The 16,655-nt window shown below is 38.7% G+C and overlaps 1 protein-coding gene across 2 annotated transcripts in view; it reads left to right on the plus strand.

Annotated features, from left to right (window-relative positions):
* Window positions 1–16,655, plus strand: part of SYT9 (synaptotagmin 9) — a 161,831-nt gene that overhangs the window by 102,568 nt on the left and 42,608 nt on the right. For both annotated transcript variants that reach the window (XR_012497500.2, XM_019728135.3), the window contains exons 4-5: window positions 13,198–13,318; window positions 14,778–14,949. Coding sequence is in view for 1 of the 2 variants with exons in the window: in XM_019728135.3 (XP_019583694.2) it covers window positions 13,198–13,318; window positions 14,778–14,949 (293 nt within the window). In the remaining variant the exon portion in view is untranslated. The remainder of the gene's footprint in view (window positions 1–13,197; window positions 13,319–14,777; window positions 14,950–16,655) is intronic.

Here is a 16,655-nt window from a genome sequence, read left to right on the forward strand (position 1 = left end):
TCTTTTTCTATGATTCACAAATTTATTCTGAGCTAGCCCTGAACACAATGACTTGCAGTAAATGCCCTTGCAGTTTCCCCTTCAAGAAAACATTTTCACTAAAATTGATAAAGAAGGTATTTGGACACACACACACACACACACACACACACACACACAGACGGCAGTATTGAATAATGGTTTTAGTGTTGTTTTTATTGAGATGTAATTGACATATAACATTGTGTACTCTTTATTCTGTTATTGTAGACAATTGTTTTTAATATTCTGTATGTTAAATCAGCCTTGGAAACTTGAGATAAAACAAATCTGGTAGTAATATAGTATCATTTTTAGGTTTTTCTGCACTCAGTTTTCTAACATTTTGTTTAATGTTTCAATACCAGTTTGAATATAATTGATCTGTAATTTTACCTTCTTGTAATTGCCAGCTCAGATTTTGGTACCCAATATATGATGGGTTCAAAAAATGAATTGGGGAGTATTCCCTCTTTTCCTATTTTCTGGAAGTATTTACATAATATTGGCTTTATTTCTTCCCTAAATATTTAATAGAATTCACCAGTGAACCAAAGTGGGCCTGAAATTTTCTTTATGGTGAGGTGTTTAAATACAGATTTATTTCTTTAATGAGCCATAGAAATTCAGTCTTTAATTCTTATATCAATTTTATAAAATTTTGTGTTTTGAAAAACTCATGCATTTTGTCTAATTTTAAAAATCGATGGGTGTAAAGTTGTTTATAAAATCCTTTTATAATCTTTTTAATTCTTTCCATAAAGATCTGTAGTGGTGTTGCATTTTCAACCATGACATGGTTATTTGTGCCTTTTTCTCCCCTGCCCGTCTTTTTCATCTGTCTTGAAGATTAGCAATGTTTATTAGCCTTTTGAAAGCTGACTTTTGGCTTTATTGATTCTCTCTAAACATATTTGTTTTCTATTTCATTAATTTGTGCTCTTACATTTATTGTCTTTCTTCTACTTACTTTGGGTTTAAATTGTTCTTTTTTCAAGCTTTTGACATAGATGCTTTCATCAGTGATAATCAGCCTTATTTTGTTCAATGTTACACATTTAAAGCTAAAAATTTTCCCTTAATCTGATTTTAATTAATATTATAATCTTAATGTGTGTGTTTCTCCTTTACTCTCACACTACTGCCACACTCACAACACTTGTGACACAAGACACGTGGGGGTTATTTCCACACCAAGCAGTTCTGCGACACCAGCTATGTATCCTGCAATTTAATTCAATTCTGACATTATCTACCTGGAGATGGTATCAGATCCCACAGTTTAAGCGCTCAGTCCTACGAGACTGCCCCCACTTCAGATTCTGATCGCAAGTAGTAGGTCCCCAGGTTACCCACAATTGTTATCCGACTTGCCTACAAATCGGAGGTTGTCATGATCTCTTCCCCCTTGGGTTTTATTATTTGCTCGAGTAGCTCACAGAATTCAGGGAAACACTTATTTATGTTTATCAGTTTAGTAAAGAATTCAGATTAACAACCAGATGAAAAGGAACATAGGGCAAGGTCTGAGAGGGTCCCAAGCACAGGGAGATGTTGTCCCATGGAGTTGGGGTGCATCACCCTCCTGGTATATGTGGATGTGCTCTCCAGACCCAACACTATAGGGATTTTTTTTTTATTATTATTATTAGTTTCAGGTGCACAAGACAAAGCAAAACTTAGACGTTTATCATTTGTATCCCTCACACTGTGTGAACCCCCCTCCCCCATCCACTATCCCTCTGTACGTTCCCCAAATTAATTTTCAAACCCCCATGACCATCTTGTGGTTACCGACTGTTTTTCAAAACCTCTCACCTTCCCCTTATCCCCACCCCCCCGCCCCTCTAGCAACCCTCAGTTTTTCCTCCATGTTTCCAAAACTGTCTCTGATTAGTTCATTCACTTATTCTTTTCTTTAGATTCCGCATATAAGTGAGGTCATATGGTATTTGTCTTTCTCTTTCTGACTTATTTCACTTAACATAATGTTCACTATAGGGATTTTATAGAGGCTTCTTCATGTAGGCATGTTCTGTTATGAATTCCATTTGCAGCCCCTTCCCCTCTCTGGACAATGAGGGATGGGGCTGAAAACTCCATACTTCTAATCATGGCTTGATCTTTCTGGAGACCAGACCGCATCCAGGATCCATCTGGGAGTCCACTCAGAGTCACTTCAGTAGAGCAAAAGATGTTCCTACTGCTCTTATCACTTAGGAATTTACAAGGGTTTCAGGAACTCTGTGTCAGGAACAGGGACAAAGACCAAGTATATATTTCTTATTATAAATCACAGTATGCAGACTTCTAGATGTATTATTTTCATTATCATCCAGTTCAATATATTTATAATTTTCATTGTGATTTTTACTTGGACCCATGGTTTATTTGAAAGTGTATTTCTTAGTTTCAAAACATATGGAAACATTCTAGTTATCTTTTTTGTTACAGATTTCTAGCTGGACTGCATCACGGTCATGCCTCATCCTGTCTAACATCTCTGCCAGGCCTGATGTTAACTAACCTCCTTCCAGAATGTCTTCCATGACATTAACTATTGATCTCTGGGTGAGAATGTGTGATGGTTGAGTGCACAGCATATGGACCACAACCACCTCTCCCCTTTTTAGTACAGGAAAATATGTGTGAAAAGGCAAGTTGAAATGAGGGCATTGTTTGTGTGCAATAAAGGATTAACTCAGCAAGCTTGGGGTACTCAAACCCTGCACATTCCAGAGAAAAGACTGTCTATTAACTGGTTCCTGAGAGATAACCTCTAAGCCCTTAGACTATCCTACCTGATAAGAAAGAGTTCTTTGTATAACAGACCTTGGGCCACACCACATATTTGATGCTAACAATGTGATTTATGGCGAACACTTGTTTTGTTCACCTTGGGTTCTGGGCCATGCTGTTTGACCTCCGATGAGGGGAATGAAAACTGATTAGCTAAGGTCAGTTATGTGGGCACTTCTTGCCACCTGCAGTAAGAACCTTGGACATCAAGGTTTAGGTGAGCTTCTCTGGTTGGCAGTCCTTCGAATGCATTGTCACATATCGCTGCTAGGAGAATTAAGTGCTCTGTGTGTTACTGTATTGGGAAAGCACCACTGGAAGCTCATTCCTGGTTTCCCCTGGACTCTACCCTATGTACCTTTCATTTTGCTGACTTTAATGCATCCTTTTCCTGTAATAAACCACAGCTATGTGTATTACAGCCTTTCTGGGTCACGTGAGTCTTTCTAGTGAATCATCAAACCTGAGGGTGGGCTTAGGGACCCCCAATACAGTGGTACTCAGAAAATCCTGAGGAGACTGAGGTATCAAAAATGTGTTGATGATTCTCTTTGCCTAAGTTGTATAACCCTCTGTAAAGTCAAAGTTCAGCAATTTTAGCAATGTCAATGTCATACAAATAATATTAAATAATAATTAATCAGAACTTCCAGTTAAATACATCAGATGAAAAACATAAGATTGCCTCCACAACTTTTTATGGCTCCCCATCCATAAAATTATAATAAAGGAGCTATGAATGTCATAAGTAGAGATTTTTGCTTTGACCCTTCAGTTATAAATATAGACAATTAGGGATGTCCTAGAATCTGAGGGAAATCAACGTCATGAAAGAGAAGGTCCAAAATAAACAAATATATCAACTGATCACTGGAGAAAGAGGTTAAAGCAAGAAAGAGAATTCTAACATCAATCACCGAGAACCAAGCAACATCAGTGACAACAAGATATCTAAATACCTTTTGGGGAAATTTCAGAAGGTACAAGTATAAAGTACAAATAGATAATCTTAAAACCTCCTTGAGTGAAAAAAAAAATCTACAAAAGAATGGCTTCAAACACCCCATCTGGAACATGAAGTACTAGGAGACATTGTTGTGACAATATGAAAAGATTCTAAGATAAAATAATTTGAACCTAAATTCCATGCCCTGCCAACTTTCTTTCAAGAATTAGAGCACAATAAAGATTGTTTTAACTACCTGTGAACAACACTCACTGCTAAAAAAGTTGCTCAAGGGTATACTCAAGCACAATGAAAAAATGTATCTAAAAGGGAGGATGATTGGGTTTTAAGAAACTGCAATGAGCCAAGAAATAAGAATATTTTAACCATGGCTTAAATGATTGTTAATACTTTGGCTATGAAACATATTGGAATAGTAAACCATACTTGAAAAGACAAAAACATAGTAAATTCTAGGAAGAAGAAGATTTGGATACAAAATTAACAAGCTTGATTTAATAGACATATAGATATTTATCCCTTACAATTAGAGAACACACATTATTTTCAGATGCATTTGAGCACAAATGAATGGGGTAGATAAGATAGGATAGGATAATATTTTAAATGGTTGAAACCATCAAGGCATATTCTATGAACTCAAGGCAATAAAACTAGAAAATAAAAATATAGTCCTCTGCAAAATCTTTCTTCTCAGAATTTTTAAATCCCCATTATTAATTTATATATAATAAAATTAACCAATTTTTACTGTACAAGTTCTGTCACATGTATATAGTCACAGTAACCACCACCATAACATAACATAGAATATATCTATCATCCCCAAAGGTTTCCCAGTGCCCCTTTTCAGTCTATCCCCTCTTCCCACTTCTGGACCCTAGCACACACTGATCACTTTATGTCACTGTAATTTTACTTTTCCTAGAATTTCATATAAAAGGGATCAAACAATATGTTGTCTTGTGTGTGTAGCTTCTTTCATTCAGCATAATGCTTTTGATACATATTTATGTTGTTTCTTGTATTAGTAGTTTGTTTCATTTGGTTGCTGTATAGTATTCCATTGTATGGATATACATTTTTTTAATCCATTCACCATTTGATGTACATTTGGGTTTCTTTTTATTTTGGACTTAGAACAATTGTATACAAGTCTTTGGATGGAAATGTGATTTTCTTTCACTTGAGTAAGTAGGTGTAGGATTTCTGGGTCATTTGGCAAGTGTATATGTAATTTTAAAGGAAACTGTCAAACTATTTTTCCAAAATGGTTTTAACATTTTGCCTTTCCAGCTGCATCTTATGAGAGGATCAATTTGCTTTACATCCTGGGCAACAATTCATATTGTCAGTCTTTTATTTCAGCTATTCTAGTGGGTGTGTAGTGATAGCTCACTGTGGTTTAATGTAATTTTGATGAAGTGTCCATTCAGATCTTTTGCCCATATTTTTGTCAGGTTGTTTTTATATATTCTGGATGTAAGTCCTTTATTAGCTGTATGCGTGTGTTTTACAAGTATGATCCTGTGGCTTAAGCTTTCCCTTTCCTAACAATGTGTTTTGAAGAGCAAAAGTTTTTAACTTCAATGAAGCACAGATTATCAGTTTTTTTCTGTTATGCTTTGTGCTTTTTGTGTCCGTCTAAGGAATCTTTGTCTAACCCAGTCACAAACATTTTCTCTTATGCTTTCTTCTAGAATTTTCATAGTTTCAGTTCTTACATGATCCATTTCCAAACTATAATTATTGTATATGTTATGAAGAAAATACTATGTTTTTGTTTTGTTTTGTTTTGTTTCCAAATAGATATCCAACTATTCTAGTACTGTTGTTGAAGAGAGTATCTTTTCTTCCTTAAATTTTGTGGCACCTTTCTAGAAAATTACTTGACCATATAAATGAGGGTCTACTTCTGGCCTCTTCATTCTGTTCTCTTGATCAATATGTCTGGCTTTTGCCAATACCTCACTATCTTGATTACTGTAGTTTTATTCTACATTTCATAATCAGGTAAAGTCCTCCAATTTTGTTCTTTTTTAAAATGATTTTTAATATTATAGGTTTTTTGCATTTCCATATAAATTTTTTAAATCAGTTTGAAAGTACCTACAAAAGGTATGTTGGGCTTTTGATTTAAATCGTATTGAATTTACAGGTCAATTAGGGAAGAACTGGCATTTTAACAATGTTGAGTCTCTTGATCCATGAATCTGAAATATCTCTCCACTTATTTCAGTGTTATCTAATTTTTCTCAGCAGTGTTTTATACTTTTCAGTGTACAGATCTTATATATAGTATGCTAAATTTATCCATAAGTATATATGTAACTGTATGTTTCATTTCTAGTACATAGAAATCATATTTCTTTGTGTTGCCCTCATTGGTCTTGATAAACTTATTTTAGTAGCTTTTTGTAGATTCCTGAGGATTTCTCCATAAACACTCATGGCATCTGCAAATAAGACAGTTTTATTTCTTCCTTTTTGAGGTGAATATCGTCTATTTCTGCCTTATTTCTCTGGCTGGACCCTCTAGTAGAGTGCTGAATAGAAGTGGTAAGAGCAGACATCCTAGCCATGTTCCTTAACCTTAGGGAGAAAGTGTTCAGTCTTTCATCATTAAGTATAATGTTAACTGTAGTATTTTATAGAGATCTCTTCTAATAGAAGGAAGTCCCCTTCTATTCTTAGTTTGCTGAGAGCTTTTATCCTGAATAGATACTGACTTTGGTCAAATGGTCGTTTTGTGTCTATCAGTATGGTTTTTTGTTGTTGTTGTTGTTTGTTTGTTTTTAGTATTTTGATATAGTGATTTACCTTAATTTAGATTTTCAAATGTTAAGCCAAACTTGCATTCCCAGGATAAATTCTATTTGTTTAATATATTGCTGGGTTTGATTTGCTAAAATATTATTAAGGATAATTGTGTCTATATTCATAAGAATAGTGGTCTGTAGTTTTCTTAAAATATCGTTGTCTAATTTTAGTATCAGGATATTGCTGTGCTCATATAATGAGTTGAGAAATGTTCCCACCTCTTCTATTATCTGGAAACGCTTACGTGGAATTGGTATTATTTCTTTCTGAAATGGGCTAGAGTTTTCTTTGTGAGAAAGTTTTTAACTATGACTTCAATTTATTTAGTGGATTTAAGACTATTTGGTTATCTATTTTTTTCCTTAGTTTGGTATAGTGGGTTTTGTCTTTCAAGTAATTTGTTCATTTAATCTAAGTTGTCAAATTTATTGGAATAAAATTATTCATAATATTCCTTTTATCATTATTTTAATTTATAGTATCTGTACAGATGTGCCCACTTCCATTCTTGACATTGAAAATTAATATTTTCTCATTTTCTTTCCTGATTAATCTTGTTAGGATGTTGGTTTCATTGATTTTTCTCTAGTGTTTTCATTTCATTGTTCCCACTCTTATGTTTATTATTTCCTTTTTTAAAATCTACTTTGTGTTTGATTTTCACTTTTTTGTGTGTGTGTGGTCCTAAGTTGAAGCTCAGATCATTGTTTTTAGATGATACTTCTTTTTTAATATAAGCATTTAATGCTATAAATTTTCCTCTAAGCATTGCTTTGGATATGTCCTACAAATTTTGACATGCTGTGTTTTCATTTTCATTCCATCAAAATAATTTTTAATATCCCTTATGATTTGTTTCTTTGACTTGTGTATAATTTATAAAGTATTGTTTAATTTCCAAATATTTGGGAGATTTTCTAGATATCTATGATTGAATTCCAGCTTACTTTTATTCTTGTTAAACGACCTACTTTGTATTGTTGAATTTAATGAGGATTTTTTTATGGCCTAGAATATGGTTTATTATGGTGAATGTTTGGTATATACTTGGGAAAATGTCCATTTTGCTCTTGTTGGATGGAGTGTTAATAGATAGAGAAAGTATCAATTAGGTCAAGTTGGTTGATAATATTGTTCAAGTCTTTTATATCCTTGTTTTCTGCTTACTTGTTCAATCAATTACTGATAAAGCAGTGTTGGAATCACTAACTCTACTTGTGGGTTTGCTTTTTCTCCTCGTAATGCTATTGGATTTATTTAATATATTCATATGTTGAAGTTCTGTTATTAGATGCCTACTCATTTAGGATTATGTCCTCTCAATGATTTGACCCACTATCGATAAAATTTCCCCTTCCTCCTGGTAAAATTCCTTGGTCTGAAATCTTTTTTGATACTAATATAGCCACTACAACTTTCTTTTCATTAGTGGTTACATGGACTAATTTTTTCATCCTTTTTAAACCTACCTTTGTCATGCTATTTGAAGTGGGTTCCTGTAGACAGCATGTAAGTCTTGCTTTGTTATCCTATCTGACGATTTCTGTCCTTTCAATTGAAGTTATTAGGCAAATACATTTAAAGTAGTTATCAGTATGTTAGCATTTAAACCTACCTTTTCTGTTTGTTCCATCTGTACTTTTTTTCTTTTTTCCTGCCTTTTTTTGGATTGAGTATTTTTATATTCCATTTATCTTCAATAATAGCTTCTTACATATACCTATTAGCTCTTTTAGTGGTTACTCTAGTCTTTAAAATGTACATCTTCATATTATTTTATTAATCTTTATTATTTCTGTTCTTCTGTTTGCTTTGCTTTTAATTTGTTTTTATTTTCTGGTTTCTTAGAGTGGAAGCTGAGGTCACTGACTTGAGAGATTTTCCTTTTTGTGTAATAGAGGCATTTTAGTGCTGTAAATTTCCTTTTAGCTGCATTCCACAAATTTTAATAGGTTGTGTTTTCAGTTCAGTTCAGTTTAAAATACTTCCTAAGTTCTCTTTTGATTTCTTCTTTGATCCATGGGTTATTTAGAAATGTGTTATTTAGTTCTCAAATGTTTGGAGAGTTTCCACATAACTTTTTGTTACTGATTTCTAATTCATTTCCATTGCACCCAGAAAATATACTTTGCATGTTCTCAAATTGAATTGAGCCTTCTTTTATGGCCCAGAATGTGGTCTATCTTGTTCAATGGTATGAGTGTCTTGAAAAGAATGTATATTCTGCTGTTGTTTGGTCGAGTGTTGTTTGTTTTAATGCTACTAGTTAGGCCACGTTAGTTGATAGTGTTGTTCAAGTAGTTAAATCTCTGACAATAACTTGTGTATCCTCACAATTCTGTCAGTTTTAATTTCATGTATTTTGAGGGTGTGCTATCTGGTGCCTAAATATTTGGAATTGTTATGTGTTTTGATGAACTGATCCCTTTATCATAATGCAATGACCCTCTTTGTCCATATTAATATTAATTGCTCTGACATATACTTTGTCTGATATTAATTTAGCAACTCTAAATTTCTTTTTATTAGTGTTAGTATGACATATTTTTTTCTATTCTTTTACTTTTAATCTACTTATATCTTTATATGTAAAGTAACTTTCTTGGAGAGAGCAAGAATTGGATCTTGCTATTTTATTGAATCAATCTTTGCCTTTTATTTGGATGTTTATATCATTTACCATTAATATAATTATTGGAGTAATGAGGTTTAAATTTAACATCTTACTATTTGTTTTCTGTTTCCTGCAGATATGTCTCTTCTGATCTTACTCACTTTTCCTTTTTTTCTGCCTCCTTTTGGATTGATTTAATATTTTAAAGCATTCATTTTATCTCCTTTTTTAGCTTATTAGCTATAACTCCTTCTTTTATTATTTTAGTCATTGCTCTTGGGTTTATAGTATACATCTTTAATATAGACAACCTAACTTAAAGTTGTATTATACTACTTGTCCTATACATACTATACATAGTACAAGACCCCTACAACAGTTCTAGTTCCATATCTTCTCAATGAATAACCCCAATAAAATGAGAATTTCTCAATATTGATTTTCCAATCTCAGGGAGGACTCTAAGTGGTCCTGCCTGGGTTACATACTCATCCCTGAAAAGACAACAGCAGACTGGGGCGTGAATATTCTGGTAAGCCTGAAATCCTGCAGCAGCCCTCCTAGAGCTTCATGGACTTGGGGAAGAGCTCCCCGGAAGAACCCAGGAAGAGGGACTGCAAAAGTGTACTAGTTAGACAAAAAGTAAAGCTATCATAGACCACTACAGGCAAACATATCACAGAAAGAGGTTACAGATTGGCAGGTAGAGGATTCACATGCACTTGCTATGAATTCTCAATAGATCTTGCCAACAGTACTGAACTTGGCTGCACAAAACTGGAGCAAATGAAGCATTTCTCTGTATGACATTTTCCTTCCCCTTGTGCCCCCCAGGGCACTCAGCCACCAGTGACACTTCTGCTCTCTGATTTCTGTCAAGCTGAGAAAGAAGCCAAATACTCCACCACCCTTTTATATTTGACTTTTATCAGCATTCTGGGAAAATATATATAAGCACTCTGTATAAGGCAGAGTTTCTCAGCCTCGATATTACTGACATTTTGGACCGGGTAATTCTTTGTAGTAAGGGGCTGCCCTTTGCATTGTAGGATGTTTAGCAGAGCACTGAACTCTACCCACTAGGTATGCGTAACACACCCCCGTCCCCAGTTGTGACAATCAAAAATGTCTTCAGGTTATGGCAAATGTCCCCTACGGGAGCAAAATTGCTCCTTGTTGAGAACCACTGGTTTAACAGAATGTTTACAAACATTGAGATCTACAGGTTCTTGCCCTCAAATTAGTATCAGCTGATGAGAAGGCAGAGTTAGCATTAGGTGCTATCAACTCCTGACCCATATCCCAGCAAGCCCATTTCTATGTCTGTTGGTTACCACTGCAGAAATGGCTGTCAGCACCTGGAAAAGAGCAATGTTCAACAACCACAACCACATCAAATGTTAAAAGAATAGATGAGTGGGTGGATGGATGGATAAATGGATGGGTAAAAAGAAAAATACGGATGCTTATCCACAGTGTTACTTTGGGGAAAGGAGTGCCATAGGTGGTATGTACATAAAAAAGGGGGGGGGGGTATTTTACTGCTTTTACTTAAAATTTTCTGTATTTGAATTTTATCATTTTTACTTTCATGACTTAGAATATTTTAAATGATTTGTTTTTAAAGCACTTGGAAACCAAAGCCAGCATTTTCTCTTTGATAACTATTTATTTAATTTGCCGGGGTTTTTTCTTTTTTAAGTACAAATGTGGACTTTAGCCCTACTTCGCATTCTGTATATATCACCACCTCTGAAGCTTGATTCCTTTTCCCTTTTAACTCACGAACAAACAGCCATATAACGTAAGTATTTGTGAATGGGGTATGTGTTGGAAAAAATGTATGTAGCACAAAAGTAACCTGACACATCACATTGAGTTCTGTACACTGGCCTTGAGGGCAGGGACTGGAGTGCATGCGTCGTCACACCTTGAACCCTACAGAGCTTGTGCAGTGTGGGCCCTCAGGAATTGTGTGCTGAAAAGATGGATGATGATGAAGCTGATAGGCATGGTTTTTGTTACCTCTGTTTTACTTTGTTAAACCAAGATTTTCTGGGCCGGTTGAGAGGACAGAAGGAGTGAGCTAGGTGCAGTGAAAAGACCTCTGAGAGGACAGGTGTCTGGGCCTTTCTGCTTAAGGCAGATAGGAGAGGGCAAAGGGGAAAGGCATAGGCCAGGGTGTAAGGAAGGATAACGATAATTTGTGGGGACAGCTGTTGCTTTTCTTTCTCCTGTGCCACCAGCAGGAAGCTGGGTCAGGTCCTTCTTCAGTGAGAGCAGAAACTCCTACTGCAGGAGGGAACCCAGTAGCACAGAGCAGTCCAGCGCTTGCCCCGTGTGACACCCCCGCTCCTGTAGAATTCTCGTCCCTCCTTCTCATCTCCAACCCAAAGAGAAAGGCTCAGCCACCTGGGTCTCTAGAGGTCAGGGTTCCAGAACCAGGAGAGCCTGGCTTGTGAGGTGAGATCATTTATTTATATGAGGCAAGTGATGCGCAAAGATACAGAGCCATCCATCTGCCTTAGCGACCAAACAAATTCCCTTCCCCTCATCCTCCAGCAGAAGCGGTCAAGGCAGGGAGGTTGGATGAGGTGACCTTCCAGAGCTGAATCTGTGCTTCTAAAAATAGCATCCTTGGAGAATTGAGAAGGGGAGGGGAGGTTGTGGATGTTGAGGGCAAAAACCGGACTCCCCAGAGCACTGTCAGTATGAAACTATTAATTAGACACCCGCACCCAGCTCAGTAACCTCAGGTATCACAGAAATTGAAACTAAATGAACTGGCTTCTTTTTTTTTTTCTTTTCTGGTTTCACCCTCCCTGGGCTAAACGGGAGAAAGAGAATCATATCTTCTGACGTATTTTAATGGCTGCACACTGCCCGAGGAGATGTCTTTTCCAGCAGAGGGATACAGGCTCTTTAGAGATACACCAAGAGAGGCAAGCGCTGCAGCCAAGTGGGAGCCCCCCGGGGTGGGCAGTAGGGCCTGTGGGATCTGGCTTCCACCCATCTCTCCCTGTGTGGAGACTGCGTGGGACTCTCTCTGAGGCTGGGTGTGTCCAGGACTGAGGATGTGTGGGGTCACCAGGTGCTACTCTCAGGCTTTCGGAGGTTCTTGTCCAGAGCCATGTAGGGAATAGATGTTTCTGGGGTCCAGTGGAGCTGTGTGCTGGTCCACACAGGTTGTGTATGCCAGTTTGTGTGCAGTGCTCTGGCAGGTGGAGAGGTGTGTGTGTGTGTGTGTGTGTGTGTGTGTGTGTGTGTTGGGGTTGCAGTGTTTGCAGGAGTTTATGGAGGTATTGTGGCAAACTTGGGGAACTGTGTAGGTACGTGTCTGGGGCTGTGGAACAAGGATGCATGTGGACGGTGACTATTTGGAAGACTGCGGGCCTATGTGGGGCTTGTGGGAAAAATTGCGGGAGGAGACGATGTAGGAAATGGGGGACGGGAGAATCTCCGAGGGGCTGTGTGTTGACCTGTGTGAGAGACTGCATGAGGCTGTGTGCAGAGCAGATCTGGGTACAGGGCTGTGGGTGGGGCTGTACAGTACTGCAGGTCACCTCTCTGTGTGGCTTTGTCCTGGGGGCTCGGGGTGGATCGTGATGGGGATATGAAAGAACAACATGGGGGACTCTATGGGGAATAGTTAAGGCTGTGGGGGCTTCTGCTCTGGGGACTGTGTTCTGGGCCGTGAGGACCTGTGTGAAGCTGTGCAGGGCTGCAGGTGGCTGGACCGAGGCCCTGGATGGCCTCCACAGCTTTGCCATCTACAGATGGGCTCTGCTTCCTTAGGGTGCGGGCTCCTGAAGTGCACGCGTTTATTCTTCTCCCTGAGGCTGATGTGAAGGCGAGAGGCACCCGGGACTCACGAGATGAGCAGGAGCTCCCGACTCTTCCAGTGCTGCCCTGCAGCTGATCATTTTGCGCACCAGGCTGAAGACGCCTTCTAATGCTTCCGTTTGTACTTTCTCAACAGGACAACATAGACCTTGGAGAGCTGATGTTTTCCCTCTGCTATCTTCCAACGGCTGGCAGGCTGACCATTACCATTATAAAAGCAAGGAATTTAAAAGCAATGGACATAACAGGAGCATCAGGTGGGACATTCTCTAATTCAGACTTCCTCATATGGTTCTGTTGTACCCTACAAAGTTTCTAGTAGAGTAATAAAGCACAGGAACTCTGAAACCAAACTACCTAGGTTTAGTCCCTGTCTTAGACTTAATTGCTGTGTGACCTCGGCCAAGTCACTTAACCCTTCGGGGCTTCAGGTTCTCTACCTGTAAAATGAGGGTAATAGTAGTAACTGGCTCATTGGATTGTTATAAGATTAAATGAGCTCAAACATACGAAACCATAAGACTAGCACTTGGCACATACTAAATGCTACCTAATGTTAGCTATCATTATTATTATTTGTATTATTATTATTATTATTATTATCATTATTATTGTTATTGCTCTCTCTGAGGTCTTTTTCACCATAATTGTGAATTGGACCTACAGTTTGCACACGCTGATATAGCTTATCTGATTGGGTCTTTCCTTGGAGTAAGCAATTACTATCCCAGGCTTATTGAAGAGGAAAGAATTCTATATCCTGGTAAAAGGCTCATTAGTGAGCAATGTAGTTTGGTTTTTCCAATGAATTAAGCATGTACCTTAAATTCTAAACCTTAATAAAAAATGCCCCAATATGCAGTTCCTAACATATAAGTTCACAAACAACTTCTGCAGCAGCTACTGAAATGTGGTCATAAAATATCCAGTCCACTCACTGACTAACTGTTGGTCACTGAAATCAAAGGACATCAGATGCAATATATTCTGCTTCCTGTACTCCAGTGTTTTTCCAAGCAGAAAAAAAGATGCCCCTTCTGGCCCTCTAAGTCCCTCCTGGACAGTGTGTGGGAGTGGGCAACGCATGGTTATGCAGGTGAAGAGCGGAGAACTCCCCACTGAGCAGTAGAATAGTGAGGTGGAACCAGGAAGCAGAGACCAGCCTTGTCACCTGTCACCCCATCCCAGCGCTGTATCCTTTCTTTCCCTAATGTGCTAAACTGCTTCCCCCTGACGGTAGGCAGATCTGGGGGTTTGAGGCTCCTGCACTTAAGCTAATCCACGCCCTGCAATTCTCCCTGTCCTCTAAGAATTTAGCTCCCTTTTCTAAAGACCTGATGTTTAGGAAAAGCTTATCTGGGGTGGCTCAGAGTTGGGGCCTGCAACCCGTTTCCCCATGCCTCGGAAGTGCCTTTGCATCTCTCTTGCTGTCACAGCCAGGCAGAATTTGAATTCTAGCTGGAACATTTTCTCATTCGATAATGGGTGTTTTCACACTATTTTTAAATTCCTGTGCTTTTTCATGAATGAATGACTTAATTATCCTAACTAACTGTAGTCGCTGTCCAGGCATCATACTTGTTAAATTCCTCCAACTCTAGCCCACAGGCAGGTGGAGTTCTGCATACATAGTCCGAGAAATTCCACAGTGACGAAACTGCCTGACTAAATCTACACTAAATCTCACAGTACCCCTGCTTCTCATTGTCTGTACAGATCCCTACGTGAAAGTCTCACTGATGTGTGATGGCAGACGGCTGAAGAAGAGGAAAACGTCCACCAAGAGGAACACTCTGAATCCTGTTTACAATGAAGCCATAGTCTTTGACGTCCCTCCCGAGAACATTGACCAAATCCACTTGTCCATAGCGGTCATGGATTATGACCGGTGAGATACCTAGCGCTCTTTCTCAGTCCAAGTCCACTGTGCCCGGGGCTGGGAGGGCAGAGGGGCGGTGCCGGCATAGATTCTTAGCTGGTGCCCGGGCCTCAGGAGATGACTTGATTGAGCAGGATGTGGGGAGCTGATGGATAAGAAATCCAAACCGTGCTGCGGAGTCCGGTTATCAGGGTGCCGCTCAGCACACCCGTTCTTTCCTGCCCCTTTTCAATCTCTTTCTCCTTCTCCATCCTCCCCTACCCTACCTCTTCCCCTCTCCACCCCTGCACATCCCCTAGATTCTCAGCTTGGAGAACTGTGACCCCACACGTCTTACTCATCACTCGGGTAATCCTGCCTCGCCTTCATGGAAAGGTTCCACTCAGAACAGCAGAGTGATTACTTTAGCCAAACCATCAACATTTCTAAATACGCAACTTTGTTATTTTGTCCTTCTCCCAATGTGTTTAATAAAGATCATTTCCATCCACTTAAGTCTGAAAGCAAACACAGAAATGTTCTCTTGAAAATGCTAGAATCAGTATGGGTGACGGGGTATATTAAAATGTATAAGATGCTCAACTTTCTAATTAATACAGCACAGAAGAGATATTTATAGCCTACATTGTAGCCAATTGTGTATTTAAAGAACAGATTTGAAAAACAGTCACTTTAATATGCAGAGGAAGTACCAACAGGGAATTATACATGTTAAACCAGTCATTAGACTGAAATGAAAAGTCTCTTTTTAATTGGAACCCTCCCACGTGGTCTGGGCACAATTATGAAAAAATCATTCTGACTTCTCGTGTAATCTTACAAATATTATTTGTAGCTGAAAATTTTCCTGAAATGTCAGCAAGGAAGCCCCAGAGCCCTCAACACTCTTCTAGCAGATGCCAGGGTGAAGCATAACTGCCTTCCATCCCAGGGAGCACAGGAGTGGTTCAGCTGCCCATGGGTATGACAGTCCGTGCTGGGCGTGGACCTCCTTCTGTCTCCTCTGGATGACTCACAATACCAGTAGTATCAGGCCACGGGAGGGGACATTGCCCACCACCCATGGAGAGCTAGGCCAGCATTTTTCAAGCTAGTGCCAAGTTTCCTGCATTGACAAATCTGATTATGTGAGCTCTGCTTCAATTTAATTCTCAGTAAACTCATGAATCTGGGCTGGAAAACATCCATAGCAGAATTCATGGGGCTTCTGCATGCAACTGATTTTAATGAGCATAGACTTGAATACCCTTCACTCTACTTCCCCACCTCGTCTCCCCCTTGCTCCCTACACACAAATAGGAGAAAAATCACTTGTCTTTGCAGGAAGAAAAAAGAAAGAGAGAAAGTCTGGAGTTTAGATCCCAAAGAGTTCATGGATGGGCCATGTCATTCTAGTTATACAAAGAATTTCTCACCAAAATCTTTTAAGGAAAAAAGGGGGGAGGGAAGCCAAGACAGGGACCTACCCACGGAATGTTTCAGAAATATTAACACTCAAGTTAAAGGAGCCAAGTGTCTTTCTATAGTAGGGAAATCAGGTTGAGTCAAAGAAGCAAAGCTGGGTTTGGAAGGAGGGAAGAGCATGCGGAAACCAATTCCCTGAAGAGAGGGGAAAGCACGACTCAAGGGCCTCCTCCACTCTGCTCCCTTTGTAAGCTGAAGACTATGGCTGCCAGACACAGAGCTGCCCCCTTATCCATACTTGGTTGCCTTTT

This window comes from Rhinolophus sinicus, chromosome 14 (assembly GCF_057876585.1).
Source record: "Rhinolophus sinicus isolate RSI-liver-muscle chromosome 14, RSI-T2T, whole genome shotgun sequence".
NCBI classification, from domain to species: Eukaryota; Metazoa; Chordata; class Mammalia; order Chiroptera; family Rhinolophidae; genus Rhinolophus; species Rhinolophus sinicus.